The sequence below is a fragment of the Schistocerca serialis genome, chromosome 8 (assembly GCF_023864345.2).
Source record: "Schistocerca serialis cubense isolate TAMUIC-IGC-003099 chromosome 8, iqSchSeri2.2, whole genome shotgun sequence".
NCBI lineage: Eukaryota > Metazoa > Arthropoda > Insecta > Orthoptera > Acrididae > Schistocerca > Schistocerca serialis.
The window spans coordinates 208,094,582-208,109,852 of record NC_064645.1 but is presented as its reverse complement, the minus strand read 5'-3'; the positions used below and the strand labels follow the sequence as shown (position 1 = coordinate 208,109,852).

The 15,271-nt window shown below is 41.3% G+C and overlaps 1 protein-coding gene across 1 annotated transcript in view; it reads left to right on the top strand.

The window, feature by feature from the left end:
• The window catches only part of LOC126416924 (uncharacterized), a 703,183-nt gene extending 693,332 nt beyond the window's left edge, over positions 1-9,851 (top strand). The window contains exons 6-7 of the mRNA XM_050084807.1: positions 7,912-8,030; positions 9,795-9,851. Coding sequence (XP_049940764.1) covers positions 7,912-8,030; positions 9,795-9,851 — 176 coding nt within the window. The remainder of the gene's footprint in view (positions 1-7,911; positions 8,031-9,794) is intronic.
• Positions 9,852-15,271: the final 5,420 nt, after the last annotated feature.

Sequence of the window (15,271 nt, the reverse complement as noted above, 5' to 3'; positions counted from 1 at the left end):
CGACCTGTTTCAGTGCTGACATCATTCACCAATTCTAGAATAGTATCTCACCTTATCAACAGTAACATCCTTAGCAAATCTCAGTTTGGGTTTCAGAAGGGTTATTCTACTGAGAATGCCATTTGCACGTTCGTTCACCAGATTTTACAAGGATTAAATAATAAAATAGCGCCGGTTGGTATTTTCTGCGACCTCTCCGATGCATCTGACTGTGAATCACGGTGTTCTCCTACATTAGTTGACATTTTATGGGGCTTATGGTATAATCGAGCAATGTATAATGTAATATGTACCAAAAAGAACGCAGTAAGTTGTACTTAGTAATTCGGGCAATACAGTCCATGGACATAATTCCGAGTGGGGAGAAATCAGGTGTGGGGTTCCCGAAGGTTCAGCCTTAGGTCCATTACTGTTCCTCATATAAGTTATTGGCACTTGCGGTACGTGCGAGTGTTAAGTACTCTCTGGTAGTAGGTCTTGACCATTTCCGGTAGTTTTCTCCAATCAGTTAGTAATTTCTCTTTATTGCATCACAGAAGAACTTTGCTGAATTTCAATCTGACGCAGACATTCGCCGACCATTAAGTGTTGAGTTCGCTAGAGTTATTTTTTTTTCCTTTTTTTATCTTGCCTGATCCCCTAAAAGTCCTGTCATTGAACTACTAGCAAAACATAGCTAATAACCTTACTACACGCTTGGGAAACAAAACGTGTAAATATGTAAAACGTTCTGTTGTAAACAAGCGAAATGTCCCTACCTGTGGTGGAATTAAATTCGGTCTCAGACATACACTAGGAAATGAAGGACGTATTTCGTCATTTAGATGCGGTCCTGCAAATTGTAGACACACCAATACCATCTTTTCTGTTTCAAGATACTTTTCCACTAACATATTCATCAGAAATAAACTGCGTTTTAACAAGGCAAGCCTAATTTAGAATGGTTACCTTATCTGAACTATTCATTAGTTGGGCAGACTCAGCGAGATACTATGGTGCTAACCACTCGATCCGCTGTCTCAGGGTGCAGGGTCAAATCCCCGTTCTACCTTTCCAGTTTGGATTCTCTGTGGTTCCCCTAAATCGTCTGAGCTCAATGTGATGGTGAGTCCTTTGGATGGGTCAGAGCTTCTTCGCCATCCTTACGTCTCGTCACTAATGACTCGTCCTACTTTCTTTGTCGTCTGAGTGTCGAACGCGAACCCTCAATAGTCGGCTGTACCTGTCTTCCGTTCGATGTTGGTTGTTTGCCCATTTTGTAACATTTATTTCCGTCGTTATCGCTGGTACCTGCTTAATACTCCAGTATCATAGATTCTTCTTTATTGTTATCCTTAAACGTCTTACAGAAGTAATTATTAGGTGGATGATTTCCGACGCAGTTATTACATTTCGGGCAATATTCTGTACCGTTTTTCATTTGCATGTTTGTGTGAACAAAACCATTTAAACACATGTTAATGAATTGGGTAACTTTAGTGTCTTAAAGGGAAACAGGATGGACAGATGCCATTTATTAACGTAAAGGGATGTACGCACACTAACGCGAAGACGTCATGAACAAATAAAATGCGTTCAACAACACATCCGCAGTAATTCCGACTCTGTTATAGATGTAGTCACACTCTCATTCTATTACGAGTCTTACAGTATCGAAAAGACGACAATTAAGATTGGACGCAAAGAGTACTTACAACAACAACCTACACGACGATCTAGGTATCAATGTTACATTGAGGAGTAAAAATGCAATGTAAAATGTAAATCTCTCTTTACACTACGAAAATTACACAGAATCAACAAGTGATTGTTCTTGTGATTTTCATTATTCCGACTCCTAATACGGTGATTAAATAAGCCTTATCGTACTACTTTTTTTTAACATTTAATAATAAATATTATTAAAAGTGCAATATTTAAGGATTTTAATTTTTATATATGTATTTCATACACTATTACAAATAATCATTCGGAGCTGAAATTTCGATGGCAGACTTTGTATTGTTCCTCTTTTAACAACGTAATCTGTCCGTTCTTCCTTTTAGCGCATATGTGTACTACAAGTGATACTTGTTACTTGTGGCTATTATAGCTGTACTCACATTTTTTGTTACACTTTTGGTGAAATTGTGATTACGAAATATGAGAGGAATATTACAGATTTAGTAAGGAAAATATACTCCTCGAGCTTCGGAAATAATCTTGGTGATCAGTATAAGGTATGCTATGTACATTGAAGACAACGACATGCACTCATGCAAATGGCGGCAATATCGCATACACAGGGTATAAAAGAGCTGAGCTGTCATTTGTATTCAAGTGATTCATGTGAAATGGTTTCCCATGTGATTACGGTCGCACGTCGGGAATCAACAGCCTTTGAACACGGAATGGTAGTTGGAACTATGCGCATGGGACATTCCATTTTAGAAGTAGTTGGGGAATTCAGTATTCCTACATCCACAATGCAAGGTTGTGCCAAGAATACCAGAGTTCATTCATTACCTCTCACCACGGACAACGCAGTGGCCGACGGCTTTCACTTAACGACCGAGAAGAGTGGCTTTCGCTTACAGTTGTCAGTGCCAACAAGCAAGCAACGATGCGTCAAATAACCGTGGAGATCAATGTGGGACGTATAATGAACGTATCCGTTAGGACAGTGCGGTAAAATTTGGCGTTAATGGGCTATGGCAGCAGACGACTGACGCGAGTGCCTTTGCTAATAGCTTGACCATATCTGTTGGACCTTATGTGACTGGAAAAACGTGGTCTGGTCAGATGAGCCCCGCTTTCATTTGGTGATGGCTGATGGTAGATTTCCAGTGTGGCGCAGACGTCACGAAACTATGGACCCAAGTTGTCAACAAGGCACTGTGCAAGCTTCTGTTGGATCCCTAACAGCGTGGGTTGTGTTTACATGCAACTGCCTTGATCCTCTAGTCCAGCTGAACTGATCATTGACTGAAAACGTTTATGTTCGGCTTCTTGGAAACCATTTGCAGCCATTCATGGATTTCCTGTTCCCAAACAACGGTGGAATTTTTATGGTTAACAGTGCACCGTGTCACTGGGCCATAATTGCTCGCGATTGGTTTGAAGAACATTCTGGACAATTCTAACAGATGATTTGGTCACCCATATCGCCCGACATGAGCCTGATCGAACATTTATGGAAAGTAATCGGGGGGGGGGGGGGGGGAGAAGTAGAGAGGATATAAAATGTAGGCTGGCAATGGCGAGGAAAGCGTTTCTGAAGAAGAGAAATTTGTTAGCATCCAGTATTGATTTAAGTATCAGGAAGTCATTTCTGAAAGTATTCGTATGGAGTGTAGCCATGTATGGAAGTGAAACATGGACGATAAATAGTTTGGACAAGAAGAGAATAGAAGCTTTCGAAATGTGGTGCTACAGAAGAATGCTGAAGATTAGATGGGTAGATCACATAACTAATGAGGAAGTATTGAATAGGATTGGGGAGAAGAGAATTTGTGGCACAACTTGACCAGAAGAAGGGATCGGTTGGTAGGACATGTTCTGAGGCATCAAGGGATCACCAATTTAGTATTGGAGGGCAGCGTGGAGGGTAAAAATCGTAGGGGGAGACCAAGAGATGAATACACTAAGCAGATTCAGAAGGATGTAGGTTGCAGTAAGTACTGGGAGATGAAAACGCTTGCACAGGATAGAGTAGCATGGAGAGCTGCATCAAACCAGTCTCAGGACTGAAGACCACAACAACAACAACAATCGGGGGGGGGGGGGGGTCAGTTCTTTCACAAGATCCTGCACCGGCAAATAATTATGGACGGCTATAGAGGCAGCATAGCTCAGTGCTTCTGCAGGGGACTTCCAACGACCTCAGATATAGATAAATATTGCAGATTTCCGAAAGAAGATACTCTTCTCGAAGACATCAGAAAATCACTGATGAATGTCAAATCTTTATGTCTGGTGTTCCAGTCTAATGGAAAGGGCCAGGAAGCTGTTCGCATCATTGTGAGTTTTATACAGTTAATACTTCTGGCTACTCTTCACAATATTATACAGGAATGAAGTATCCCAAAAGTCCGACACCCATTCGGCTGGTGAGCCAAAGTTCAGGTCTTCCTTTTCCTAAACAACCACAAGTCTTTGGCAACATTCTCAGTATTTATTGTATCACCCAGTCTGATTCAAATGAAACAGCTTATGACGAGTTTTATTGTACTTTGAAAAATTTAGAAACAAAGCTGTTTACATAAATCTAGCTTAATCATTTGGTTAGGTTGTTGTTGTTGTCTTCAGTCCTAAGACTGGTTTGATGCAGCTCTCCATGCTACTCTATCCTACGCAAGCTTTTTCATCTCCCCGTACTTACTGCAACGCACATCCTTCTGAATCTGCTTAGTGTATTCATCTCTTGGTCTCCCTCTACGAGTTTTACCCTCCACGCTGCCCTCCAACGCTAAATTTGTGATCCCTTGATGCCTCAGAACATGTCCTACCAACCGGTCCCTTCTTCTTGTCAAGTTGTGCCACAAACTCCTCTACTCGCCAATTCTATTCAATACATCCTCGTTAGTTATGTGATCTACCCATCTAATTTTCAGTATTCTTCTGTAGCACCCCATTTCGAAAACTTCTATTCTCTTCTTGTCCAAACTATTTATCGTCCAAGTTTCACTTCCATACATGGCTACACTCCATACAAATACTTTCAGAAACGACTTCCTGACACTTAAATCTATACTCGATGTTAACAAATTTCTCTTCTTCAGAAACGCTTTCCTTGCCATTGCCAGTCTACATTTTATATCCTCTCTACTTCGACAATCATCAGTTATTTTGCTCCCCAAATAGCAAAACTCTTTTACTACTTTAAGTGTCTCATTTGCTAATCTAATTCCCTCAGCATCACCCGACTTAATTCGACTGCATTCCATTATCCTCGTTTTGCTTTTGTTGATGTTCATCTTATATCCTCTTTTCAAGACACTGTCCATTCCGTTCAACAGCTCTTCCAAGTCCTCTCTGACAGAATTACAATGTCATCGGCGAACCTCAACGTTTTTATTTCTTCTCCATGGATTTTAATACTTACTCCGAATTTTTCTTTTGTTTCCTTTACTGATTGCTCAATATACAGACTGAATAACATCGGGGAGAGGCTACAACCCTGTCTCACTCCCTTCCCAACCGCTGCTTCCCTTTCATGCTCCTCGACTCTTATAACTGCCATCTGGTTTCTGTACAAATTGTAAATAGCCTTTCGCTCCCTGTATTTTACCCCCGCCACCTTTAGAATTTGAAAGAGAGTATTCCAGTCAACATTGTCAAAAGCTTTCTCTAAGTCTACAAATACTAGAAATGTAGGTTTGCCCTTCCTTAATCTATTTTCTAAGATAAGTCGTAGGGTTAGTATTGCCTCACGTGTTCCAACATTTCTGCGGAATCCAAACTGATCTTCCCCGAGGTCGGCTTCTACCAGTTTTTCCATTCGTCTGTAAAGAATTCGCGTTAGTATTTTGAAGCTGTGACTTATTAAACTGATAGTTCGGTAATTTTCACATCTGTCAACACCTGCTTTCTTTGGGATTGGAATTATCAATTTTACAGTGTAGGTGCCATGACTGACCGAATAGGAAACCTTCGTGACCACAAGAATGGTAGTACATCGTTTCGACAACCTTATTTGCAACAACACGCCATATCATGAACCAGACCCAATGCGTGAGTGTAAACTGTGTCATAGACTATGTGAACGTCACCATATACAACTCTGTGCCAAAAGAACACTGTCAATAAGTTCTATGCAAAACCACAATATGTAAAGTTTTAATTTCGTGCAGTATCATAATTTTACTTTGAAATTTTATTACTATTTGGCTCCAATGACCGTATTATTTACATCATCTGTTCTGAACTTCTAAAAGTGCAAGTCTATTGTTTTCTTATTATCAAGCATGATACAAATAATGTTGTACATTGACAGTTAACTGTTTGTGTTACTCTGATGATCTTGGTTTGAGGGTGCTCAACGGCGTGGTTATAGGCGGATGTACAAATTCCCAACCTTTACATATTCCATTGTCGCCATTTTCCTGAATGATGATGAAATGGTGAGGACAACACAAACAGCCGGCCCCGGGCAGAAAAAAATCCACGCTACGTCATGGAATCTAACCTGGGACCTCGTCCGCCAAGGACAGTAAAGCAAACCACGTTTTTTTCTTTATTTTCTGTTGTTGTTGTCCTCATTTTGCTCTATACTGTTCGTTGTATTCGTTCGGAGCGGACGTCCGATGACTCTTCAATGATCTGTTTATTCAGTTTCTTTATTGCGAAGGGTAGCTAACCCTATGACCGTACACGCTGAGCTACCGTGCCGGCACCACTAGCACACGAGCTGCGGACATTTGTGTTGCTGTAATGTCCAGCAGCTTTCATTACACAATATAAAGATAGAACTGCACGTTAATACACCTTGTTACAGTTCACCTTTTTTCTGACTTCTTTTGTAGACAAATGTACACTACTGGCCATTAAAATTGCTACACCACGAAGATGAATTGCTACAATCGCGAAATTTAACCGACAGGAAGAAGATGCTGTGATATGTAAATGATTAGCTTTTCAGAGCGTTCACACAAGGTTGGCGCCGGTGGCGACACCTACAACGTGCTGACATGAGGAAAGTTCTCATACACAAACAGCAGTTGACCGGTGTTGCCTGGTGAAACGTTGTTGTGATGCCTCGTGTAAGGAGGAGAAACGCGTACCATCACGTTTCCGACTTTGATAAAGGTCGGATTGTAGCCTATCGCGACTGCGGTTTATCGTATGGCGACATTGCTGCTCGAGTTGCTCGAGATCCAATGACTGTTAGCAGAATATGGAATCGGTGGGTTCGGGAGGGTAATCCGGAACGCCGTGATGGATCCCAACGGCCTCGTATCACTAGCAGCAGAGATGACAGGTATCTTATCCGCAAGTTTGCAACGGATTGTGCAGCCACGTCTCGATTCCTGAATCGTTTTGCAAGACAACAACCATCTGCACGAACAGTTCGACGACGTTTGGAGCAGCATGGACTATCAACTCGACCATGGCTGCGGTTACCCTTGACGCTGCATCACAGACAGAAGACCCTGGGATGGTGTACTCAACGACGAACCTGGGTGCACGAATGGCAAAACCTCATTTTTTCGGATGAATCCAGCTTCTGTTTACAGCATCATGACGGTCGCATCCGTGTTTGGTGACATCGCGGTGAACAAACATTGGAAGCGTGTATGCGTCATATCCATACCGACATATCACCCGGCGTGATGGTATGGGGTGCCTCTTGCTTGCATTGAAGGCACTTTGAACAGTGGACATTCCTTTTCAGCTGTGTTACGACCCGTGGCTCTACCCTTCATTCGATCCCTGCGAAACCCTACATTTCAGCAGGATAATGCACGACCGTATGTTGCAGGTCCTGTACGGGCCTTTCTGGATACAGAAAATGTTCGACTGCTGCCCTGGCTAGCACATTCTCCAGATATCTCACCAACTGAAAACGTCAATGGTGGCCGAGCAACTGGCTCGTCACAATACGCCAGTCACTACTCTTGATGAACTGTGGTATCGTGCTGAAGCTGCACGGGCAGCTGTACCTGTACACGCCATCCAAGCTGTATTTGATTCAATACCCAGGCGTATCAAGGCCGTTATTAAGGCCAGAGGTGGTCATTCTGGGTACTGATTTCTCAGGATCTATCCACAAGAATTGCGTAAAAATGTAATCACATGTCAGTTCTAGTATAATATATTTGTCCAATGAATACCCGTTTGTCATCTGCATTTCTTCTTGGTGTAGCCATTTTAATGGCCAGTAGTGTTCCTTGTTTCCTTTTGGTGGAGTGGCCGCACTGGCTGTGTTCGCAGTGGAGGTGGTGCAGCCGGCGAGCTCCGGCGAGTCGCAGGCGGCGCTGGTGAGCCCGCGCGTGCTGTTCCTGGTGCTGGTGCTGCTGTCGCTGGTGCTGCCCGCCGCCTCCGCCTCGGTGGTGCTGCTGGTGCGATGACGGCGCGCGCCGGCAGACGCCAGCGCCGCGACGCCGCAGGCCGGCGCCGCCGCCCTCGCCTGCAAGCCGCTGCCCCGCGACGGCGCCGACGCCGCCTTCTAGGCGCCGCCGCCTTCTAGACGGGCGTCCCGCGCCATCAGCGGGCATGTCAGTTTTAAAAACAAAGGACTGTCGCTCTCTGACTCTCTCTGCCGCACAAACTCATCTTCCTGGACACCGAAACGTTTCTCGTCTCACCGCGTGTGGTAGTCGCTACTGCGCACGCCGCCTGTCGCCTCAGCCGTGGGGAAGCGTGTGGGTAGGCGCAGCACTCGAAGCGGTCGTGTATAACAAGTGCGTAGATTGCTCCTAACTGACTGCTTACATCCGATATAGAAAAAAAAAGTCAAACGTCATTAGGTACCTCTTTCTTCCTAATACAGATCGAGATGATACTGCGTAAGAGAAGCTGCCAAATTACATAGCGTTCATTATGTGCGTAGCAACTAATTCCAGCGTAACAGCAATAATTTATAGCCACTGTTATTAAAATCAGTTGCCAACTAAAGCAGAGAAGAAGAAAAATGGCAGATTTATCGATGAATCCGACGGCTGATTGCTTTACGTAACCTGCGCAGCACGTTCTGCTTGGAAGTTCTGCCTTGATTCATTGTAAGACAAAGCCTAACAGCGCCGTCGCAGCAGTGCATCAATCACGCCTGTGTGACTTCCATCTGACATATTTCAGAAACGTCACTACATCAATGTGATTTAATATTTACGCCAATAACTCGTAGATCTCAATGAATTGCAAATTTCCACAAAAAATGTCGTTGATCACATTAACTAGCCAACAGACGGATGAGTCAAAGATGCAGGGAAGGCCGTGAACTCGGAACATATACACACATGACCTCGCAAAACTCACTAGAATTTTTCTCTAAGCAGAGAAACTACTATGGTGGCAGTAAAATTCATGACAAAGTAAACAGTATCTTTGTACCTACGGCAGCGGTAATGTTTTATTTACTCACGACTAATTATTTCATTCTTCTCGAATACAAGGCTATGTGAAACGGCGCCCTATAAAATTACATCAATTGTAGCCATGGTAATACATTAATATCATGCTGGAGAATTTAAGTAATTAGTTTCACCCCCCCCCCCCACCCCCACCCCCAGTTCTCTTACGTTCTTACACACAAAACACCATGTACATTACAATATAACATTATCATATACTTATTTTTCAAAGAGGTTCTATTTACTCACAATTCCTACCCCAGCTACTCTGATTAACGAAGTTTAGAAATATGGCTGTCGATTATAAAAAAGAAATAGTGCAGGTAACAAAAACTTAAAGAGATACACATCACAAATTTTTGTGTACTTCCGATATTGGCACTAAGGATAAAATAAGAAGGTGCTAAGAGTACGTCACAATAATTGTGATAATTTGATAGGAGATATTGACGCTAGCTATCGAACTCCACAGCACCGAACACGCGAGGCTTAGAACAAGAAAAGTCACAAGTCTCTGACTCATGAAGTTAGTCAAAGCGGAATGCATCGTATTTTGAGCAAGTAGGGCATTTGTGAAAAATGACTTACCAAGATCACCACAAGGCGATTCAAATAGAATAAGGGCACGTGAAACCTGTTTTGACTGTACGTCTCCAATCATTAATCATATGTCAAAACACTTTAAAACCGCATAACATACTGCAAATTGTGCCAAGCATTATTCTTTCTGGTTTGGTGTCATAGGTAGTGTACCATTCGCACAAGCCTCAGAGATTGTTTCAGTACTTCATCTTGAACTAGAGTGTGGGACCCGAAACTTGTGTGTAGATGACGAGGAAGATTACTTGGTGACATCGGCAGTGTGTTGTGTGTCACCGCACTAGCTAGCAGTTCCTCAGTCCTTCTAAACTCTAAAGAGATTTCGCCACCATGCTCTGAGACTTGGGAAAGAGCTCAGTGGATACTGTCACATTTCACACTAGCATGGCCCTCGAAAGGAACAAACACGAAGTATTGGCATTGCAAAAAGGGGAACGAAGCTCCATAAATATATTTTTCTTCTCTTAGTGGGATGTTAGCGTAATTTGCCTTTCTACGAGTGAGACTGTAGATTTATTAGGATGACCGTATTGACGTGGGAGAGTTGGAAAAACTAAATTGTACAAACGTATTGGGAACGCCATCGCCGAGAATATTTCGCACTGACTGGATCGAGACAATCAATCACAATCAGGAAACGCCAACTAAGAAAAAACTGCAAATCATTCTTCGTGTAACGCTATGATGGCCACGCAGCACAAAATCTACAAATTGTCAGGTAAACTGCTCCTCTTACCGTTAGTACAGCGGTGTTTCTCTTTTACATATTTACTGGTAACAGAAATATGGCAAAAAGTAACGACTACGAAACTTTGACCCAGTCTCTAAGTACGCGATGGCAATCGTATAAACGCAAACAGAATCTTGGGACTCTTTAGAATTATTACTGAACATCATGTTCCATTTTTAGTGCTGAAATTAATAATTTGAGCCGAAAAATCGGTCTTCTCAAAAATAATTTTGTTCTATGCCTATCAGGACTAAACTAAACACTCCTTGTGACAGCTTTGTAACTAGACGCGACTTCATAAATTCTACGGTTGCACGAAAATTGCTTAAGCGCTAATTGCTGTTCAACAGTTATATACTATTTATGATAAAAACTAGATTCAAAACAAGAAAGTATGGAAATGCCACGGTAAAATTTTACGAGCTGATCGCACGTACCGGAAGAAGAATCAGGGTATGAGCACATGTACCTAAAAGTGCAAAACTGCACATTTATCCAAGCAGGTATGTACGGGGTATACTTAACAAACTCGTAACTTTTCGTATGTCACACTGCGGTCAGGTATCAGAGAAATTGTTTTAACCGACATCCTCTTCCTCAACAAGCATTTACACTCGTCGTAGTATTGCGTGCAAGCTGTAGCAGCCGCATCACTGCCGTTGAATTTCGATTCATCCTGTAAAAGCACTGAAGGGATTCATTTCCGCAAACAATTAATTTGCAGTCTGTACAGAAATATTGCTCACTCGTCTTGTATGGTTAAGCAGAAAATGTACGTTACGGGAGTTGAAGTTAAAAAAAGGGCATTAACATCTTGCCAAACATTGAGAGCAGTGGCACAGATCCTATAAAATATCCAACCGTTGTCGCTCATAAGCAGCAACGTCTGAAATGTTGTCAACAACTAAGGGCTACATAATCTACAAGAATTAACTTCATTTCCACAAAAGCGTAAGTTCCACTACGACAAATGAATAATAGGCAATAAACAGGACAGACCCATATCGTCGCAAACGTTTACTTACTCAGCTCATTGCGTCATCACGTGTCTTCTTTTTGTTCATGTGCACAGAAACTCGCCATGCTACGAGAGTGTAATATGTCACTATCATTAATAGATGGCTTAGTGTGTAATATCTCTGAGATGGGAGTAACTTATACTCTTTGTCTTGTATTTACTACGTTTCCTCTTTAGTTTATTATTTTTCTGTTTTTGCATCTCCCTTAAAGAAAGGTTGTTTTCTATTTAGATACAGCCGCCTCATATCCTATCCATCAAAAGAGGAAATGGTTCCTAAGGCAGATATACATTTTCATCAGCAAAAATAAAAAAAACACATCACTGTTCCACACATTCCTAAATTATGTACTCGAGGTATCATAATAAAACGGTTTTGGAATAAGCTTCATTTTGGAAAATTTAATCATCTTTATTAGTAGTCTGGATGTTAAAATCAACTGAAATATAACATCGCCTTTCGTGTGATACTACAATGAAATATTTTATGGCAATAACCTCTTAATAGTACTGCCACAATATTCTTCAAAGTTCATATTGTGTAGGGGAAGGCTTAGGTATAGAATGTAGAGTGGCTTATTCATTCGATACTAGACAAATAGCCAGTATGAACATCCAGTAATTTAAGGACTGTCAGGACTTCACACAGACTTCCAGGCGCCAATGTCTTCCTATATCTGAAAAAAATGCCTATTTGTAATCTCACTGCTTTATCTACGATGGTTTTATATAGTGAGAAGTCGCTATCTTCTAATTGAAACGTATTTTTGTATGCTACCAGTAAAATAATTGACCCCATCGTGACAATTTTCCAGTTAAACGTTGAACTGACTTTCAGAATATTGAGGCCTAAAATATGCATAAGATATATGGATGTTAACTTCGTCTTTACCTCTTAAAAGTACTTCTACGCACCAATTTACTACTTCGTTTGTGTAATGCAACTCACCGACTTCCTTATCCGACATTCTTTCGCCTTCGTTAGAGCATTCAGCGTTTTCTGGTTGTATTAAAATTACACTATGGAAGAACTGGAATCGGTACAGCTTATCCGTAGTAACTTCACAATTATTAAACAGGGTCTTAGTCTAAGCTTACCAACAATGAAAACTCTTAGGAAAAGAAAACCCCTTATTTTCTCTATACACAATTTTTAAAACTGACATGTTAAATGTGTTAACTAACGCTGTATAAAGTGTATGTAATATTGTGTATGTAATATTTTTAAGAAGTGTAAATAACGTTTGTTGAGACGTTTATTGTGTGACAGATATATGCTGGTGCGTTGTAAATTATGTATGTATCCAAATTTAATAAAATGTATTTGTTTTTAAACTTCTGTAAGATATGAGCATAAGAGTGGTGCTCCAAATTATTTTCATTGTGGATGAAATATTTCTATACGTCTCTGAGCGACAAATGATTAAGTACCAAACTAAGTAAGTCGTTGTAGAGTAGGAGACACTCACATGGAGCCCGTTCTACTATTCTTGTCCAAATGAGCCAAACGTTCTGCTAAATTTTAGAGTTTTCATTCAGTATTTACAGTTACTACAAAGACTTCAGAAGTTGTGACGTTCATGCTCCACACAATTATGGCTTCTACGAGAGGTGGAGGGATGTAATACCATCAAAACAATTTGCCCCTTTAAGCAAGGATCTTAATCTAAGCTTACCTACAGTCAAAACTTTTAGGAGAAGAAAACCAGTATTTTCCCTACAAACAAATTTTAAAACTAAATTTTAAATTACATTTTAAGTTGTTTTGGAGATACTAAGCGCCCTGATTACGAAACACTGAGTGAGTAGTCGTTGTTGTTTTTGTGGTCTTCAGTCCTGAGACTGGTTTGATGCAGCTCTCCATGCTATTCTATCCTGTGCAAGCTTCTTCATCTCCCAGTACTTACTGCAACCTTCATCCTTCTGAATCAGCGTAGTGTATTCATCTCTTGGTCTCCCTATACGATTTTTTACCCTCCACGCTGCCCTCCAATGCTAAATTTGTGATCCCTTGATGCCCCAGAACATGTCCTACCAACCGGTCCCTTCTTCTTGTCAAGTTGTGCAACAAACTCCTCTCCTCCCCAATTCTATTCAATACCTCCTCATTAGTTATGAGATCTACCCATCTAATCTTCAGCATTCTTCTGTAGCACCACATTTCGAAAGATTCTATTCTCTTCTTGACCAAAGTATTTATCGTCCATGTTTCACTTCCATACATGGCTACACTCCATACAAATACTTTCAGAAACGACTTCCTGACACTTCAATCTATACTCGATGTTAACAAATTTCTCTTCTTCAGAAACGCTTTCCTTGCCATTGCCAGTCTACATTTCATATCCTCTCTACTTCTACCATCATCAGTTATTTTTCTCCCCAAATAGCAAACTTCCTTTACTACTTTAAGTGCCTCATTTCGTAATCTAATTCCCTCCGCATCACCCGACTTAATTCGACTACATTCCATTATCTTCGTTTTGCTTTTGTTGATGTTCATCTTATATCCTCCTTTCAAGACACTATCCATTCCGTTCAACTGCTCTTCCAAGTCCTTTGCTGTCTCTGACAGAATTACAATGTCATCGGCGAACCTCAACGTTTTTATTTCTTCTCCATGGATTTTAATACTTACTGCGAATTTTTCTTTTGTTTCCTTTACTGCTTGCTCAATATACAGACTGAATAACATTGGGGAGAGGCTACAACTCTGTCTCACTCCCTTCCCAACCACTGCTTCCCTTTCATGCCCCTCGACTCTTATAACTGCCATCTGGTTTCTGTACAAAGTGTAGATAGCCGTTCGCTCCCTGTATTTTACCCCTGTCACCCTTAGAATTTGAAAGAGAGTATTCAGTCAACATTGTCAAAAGCTTTCTCTAAGTTTACAAATGCTAGAAACGTAGGTTTGCCTTTCCTTAATCTATTTCCTAAGATAAGTCGTAAGGTCAGTGTTGCCTCACGTGTTCCAACATTTCTACGGAATCCAAACTGATCTTCCCCGAGGCCGGCTACTACCAGTTTTCTGTAAAAAAATCGCGTTAGTGTTTTGCAGTTGTGACTTATTAAACTGATAGTTCGGTAATTTTTACCTCTGTCAACACCTGCTATTAGTAGTACAATGACATAATATCCCACGTAAATTCAGTATCTGTGTGGATACTTTCTGCAAAATGTATTACGAATGGAATTAGCAGTAAAGAAGTGATAAAATAAAACGTTATATCTGATGCGGCAGTTTTACTGCACGAACAGCGAAAAGCGAAAATATAGTAAGCAAAAAATATTTTTCCTTTAATCAATTCGTAAGGGAGGTGTCAGCGAGAAAAAGTTTCATAAAGGCTTAAAATTATGTGTAAAATATTCTCATCACAAATACTTTGTGAATAAGGTCTGGGTATTTGCGCGCTGTGAGTTGCGCTGCCTCAAGACACGTACACTAATTCTGCCTCGTTTATTGTTCTTTCTGTAATTAATTGCTCGTCCCTACAACACACGCACACCGATAAGTCATTCAAGATTAACTTCAGTTCAGTAATCGTGACGCCGACAACAACTTTTGACTAATCGGCGTACTTGCCTTTCTTCGTGTTGGCTCTGAGCACTATGGGACTTAACTTCTGAGGTCATCAGTCCTCTAGAACTTAGAACTACTTAAATCTAACTAACCTAAGGACATCACACACATCCATGCCCGACGCAGGATTCGAACCCGCGACCGTAGCGGTCACGCGGTTCCAAACTGAAGCGCTTAGAACCGCACGGCCACAGCGGCCGGCCTTTCTTCGTGTCTTCGCTTTATTGTGGCCCACTTAAGACTACGAATTGTTTTTCTGCCGTTGATCCATTGCTCTCAAGGTTTGTAACTGT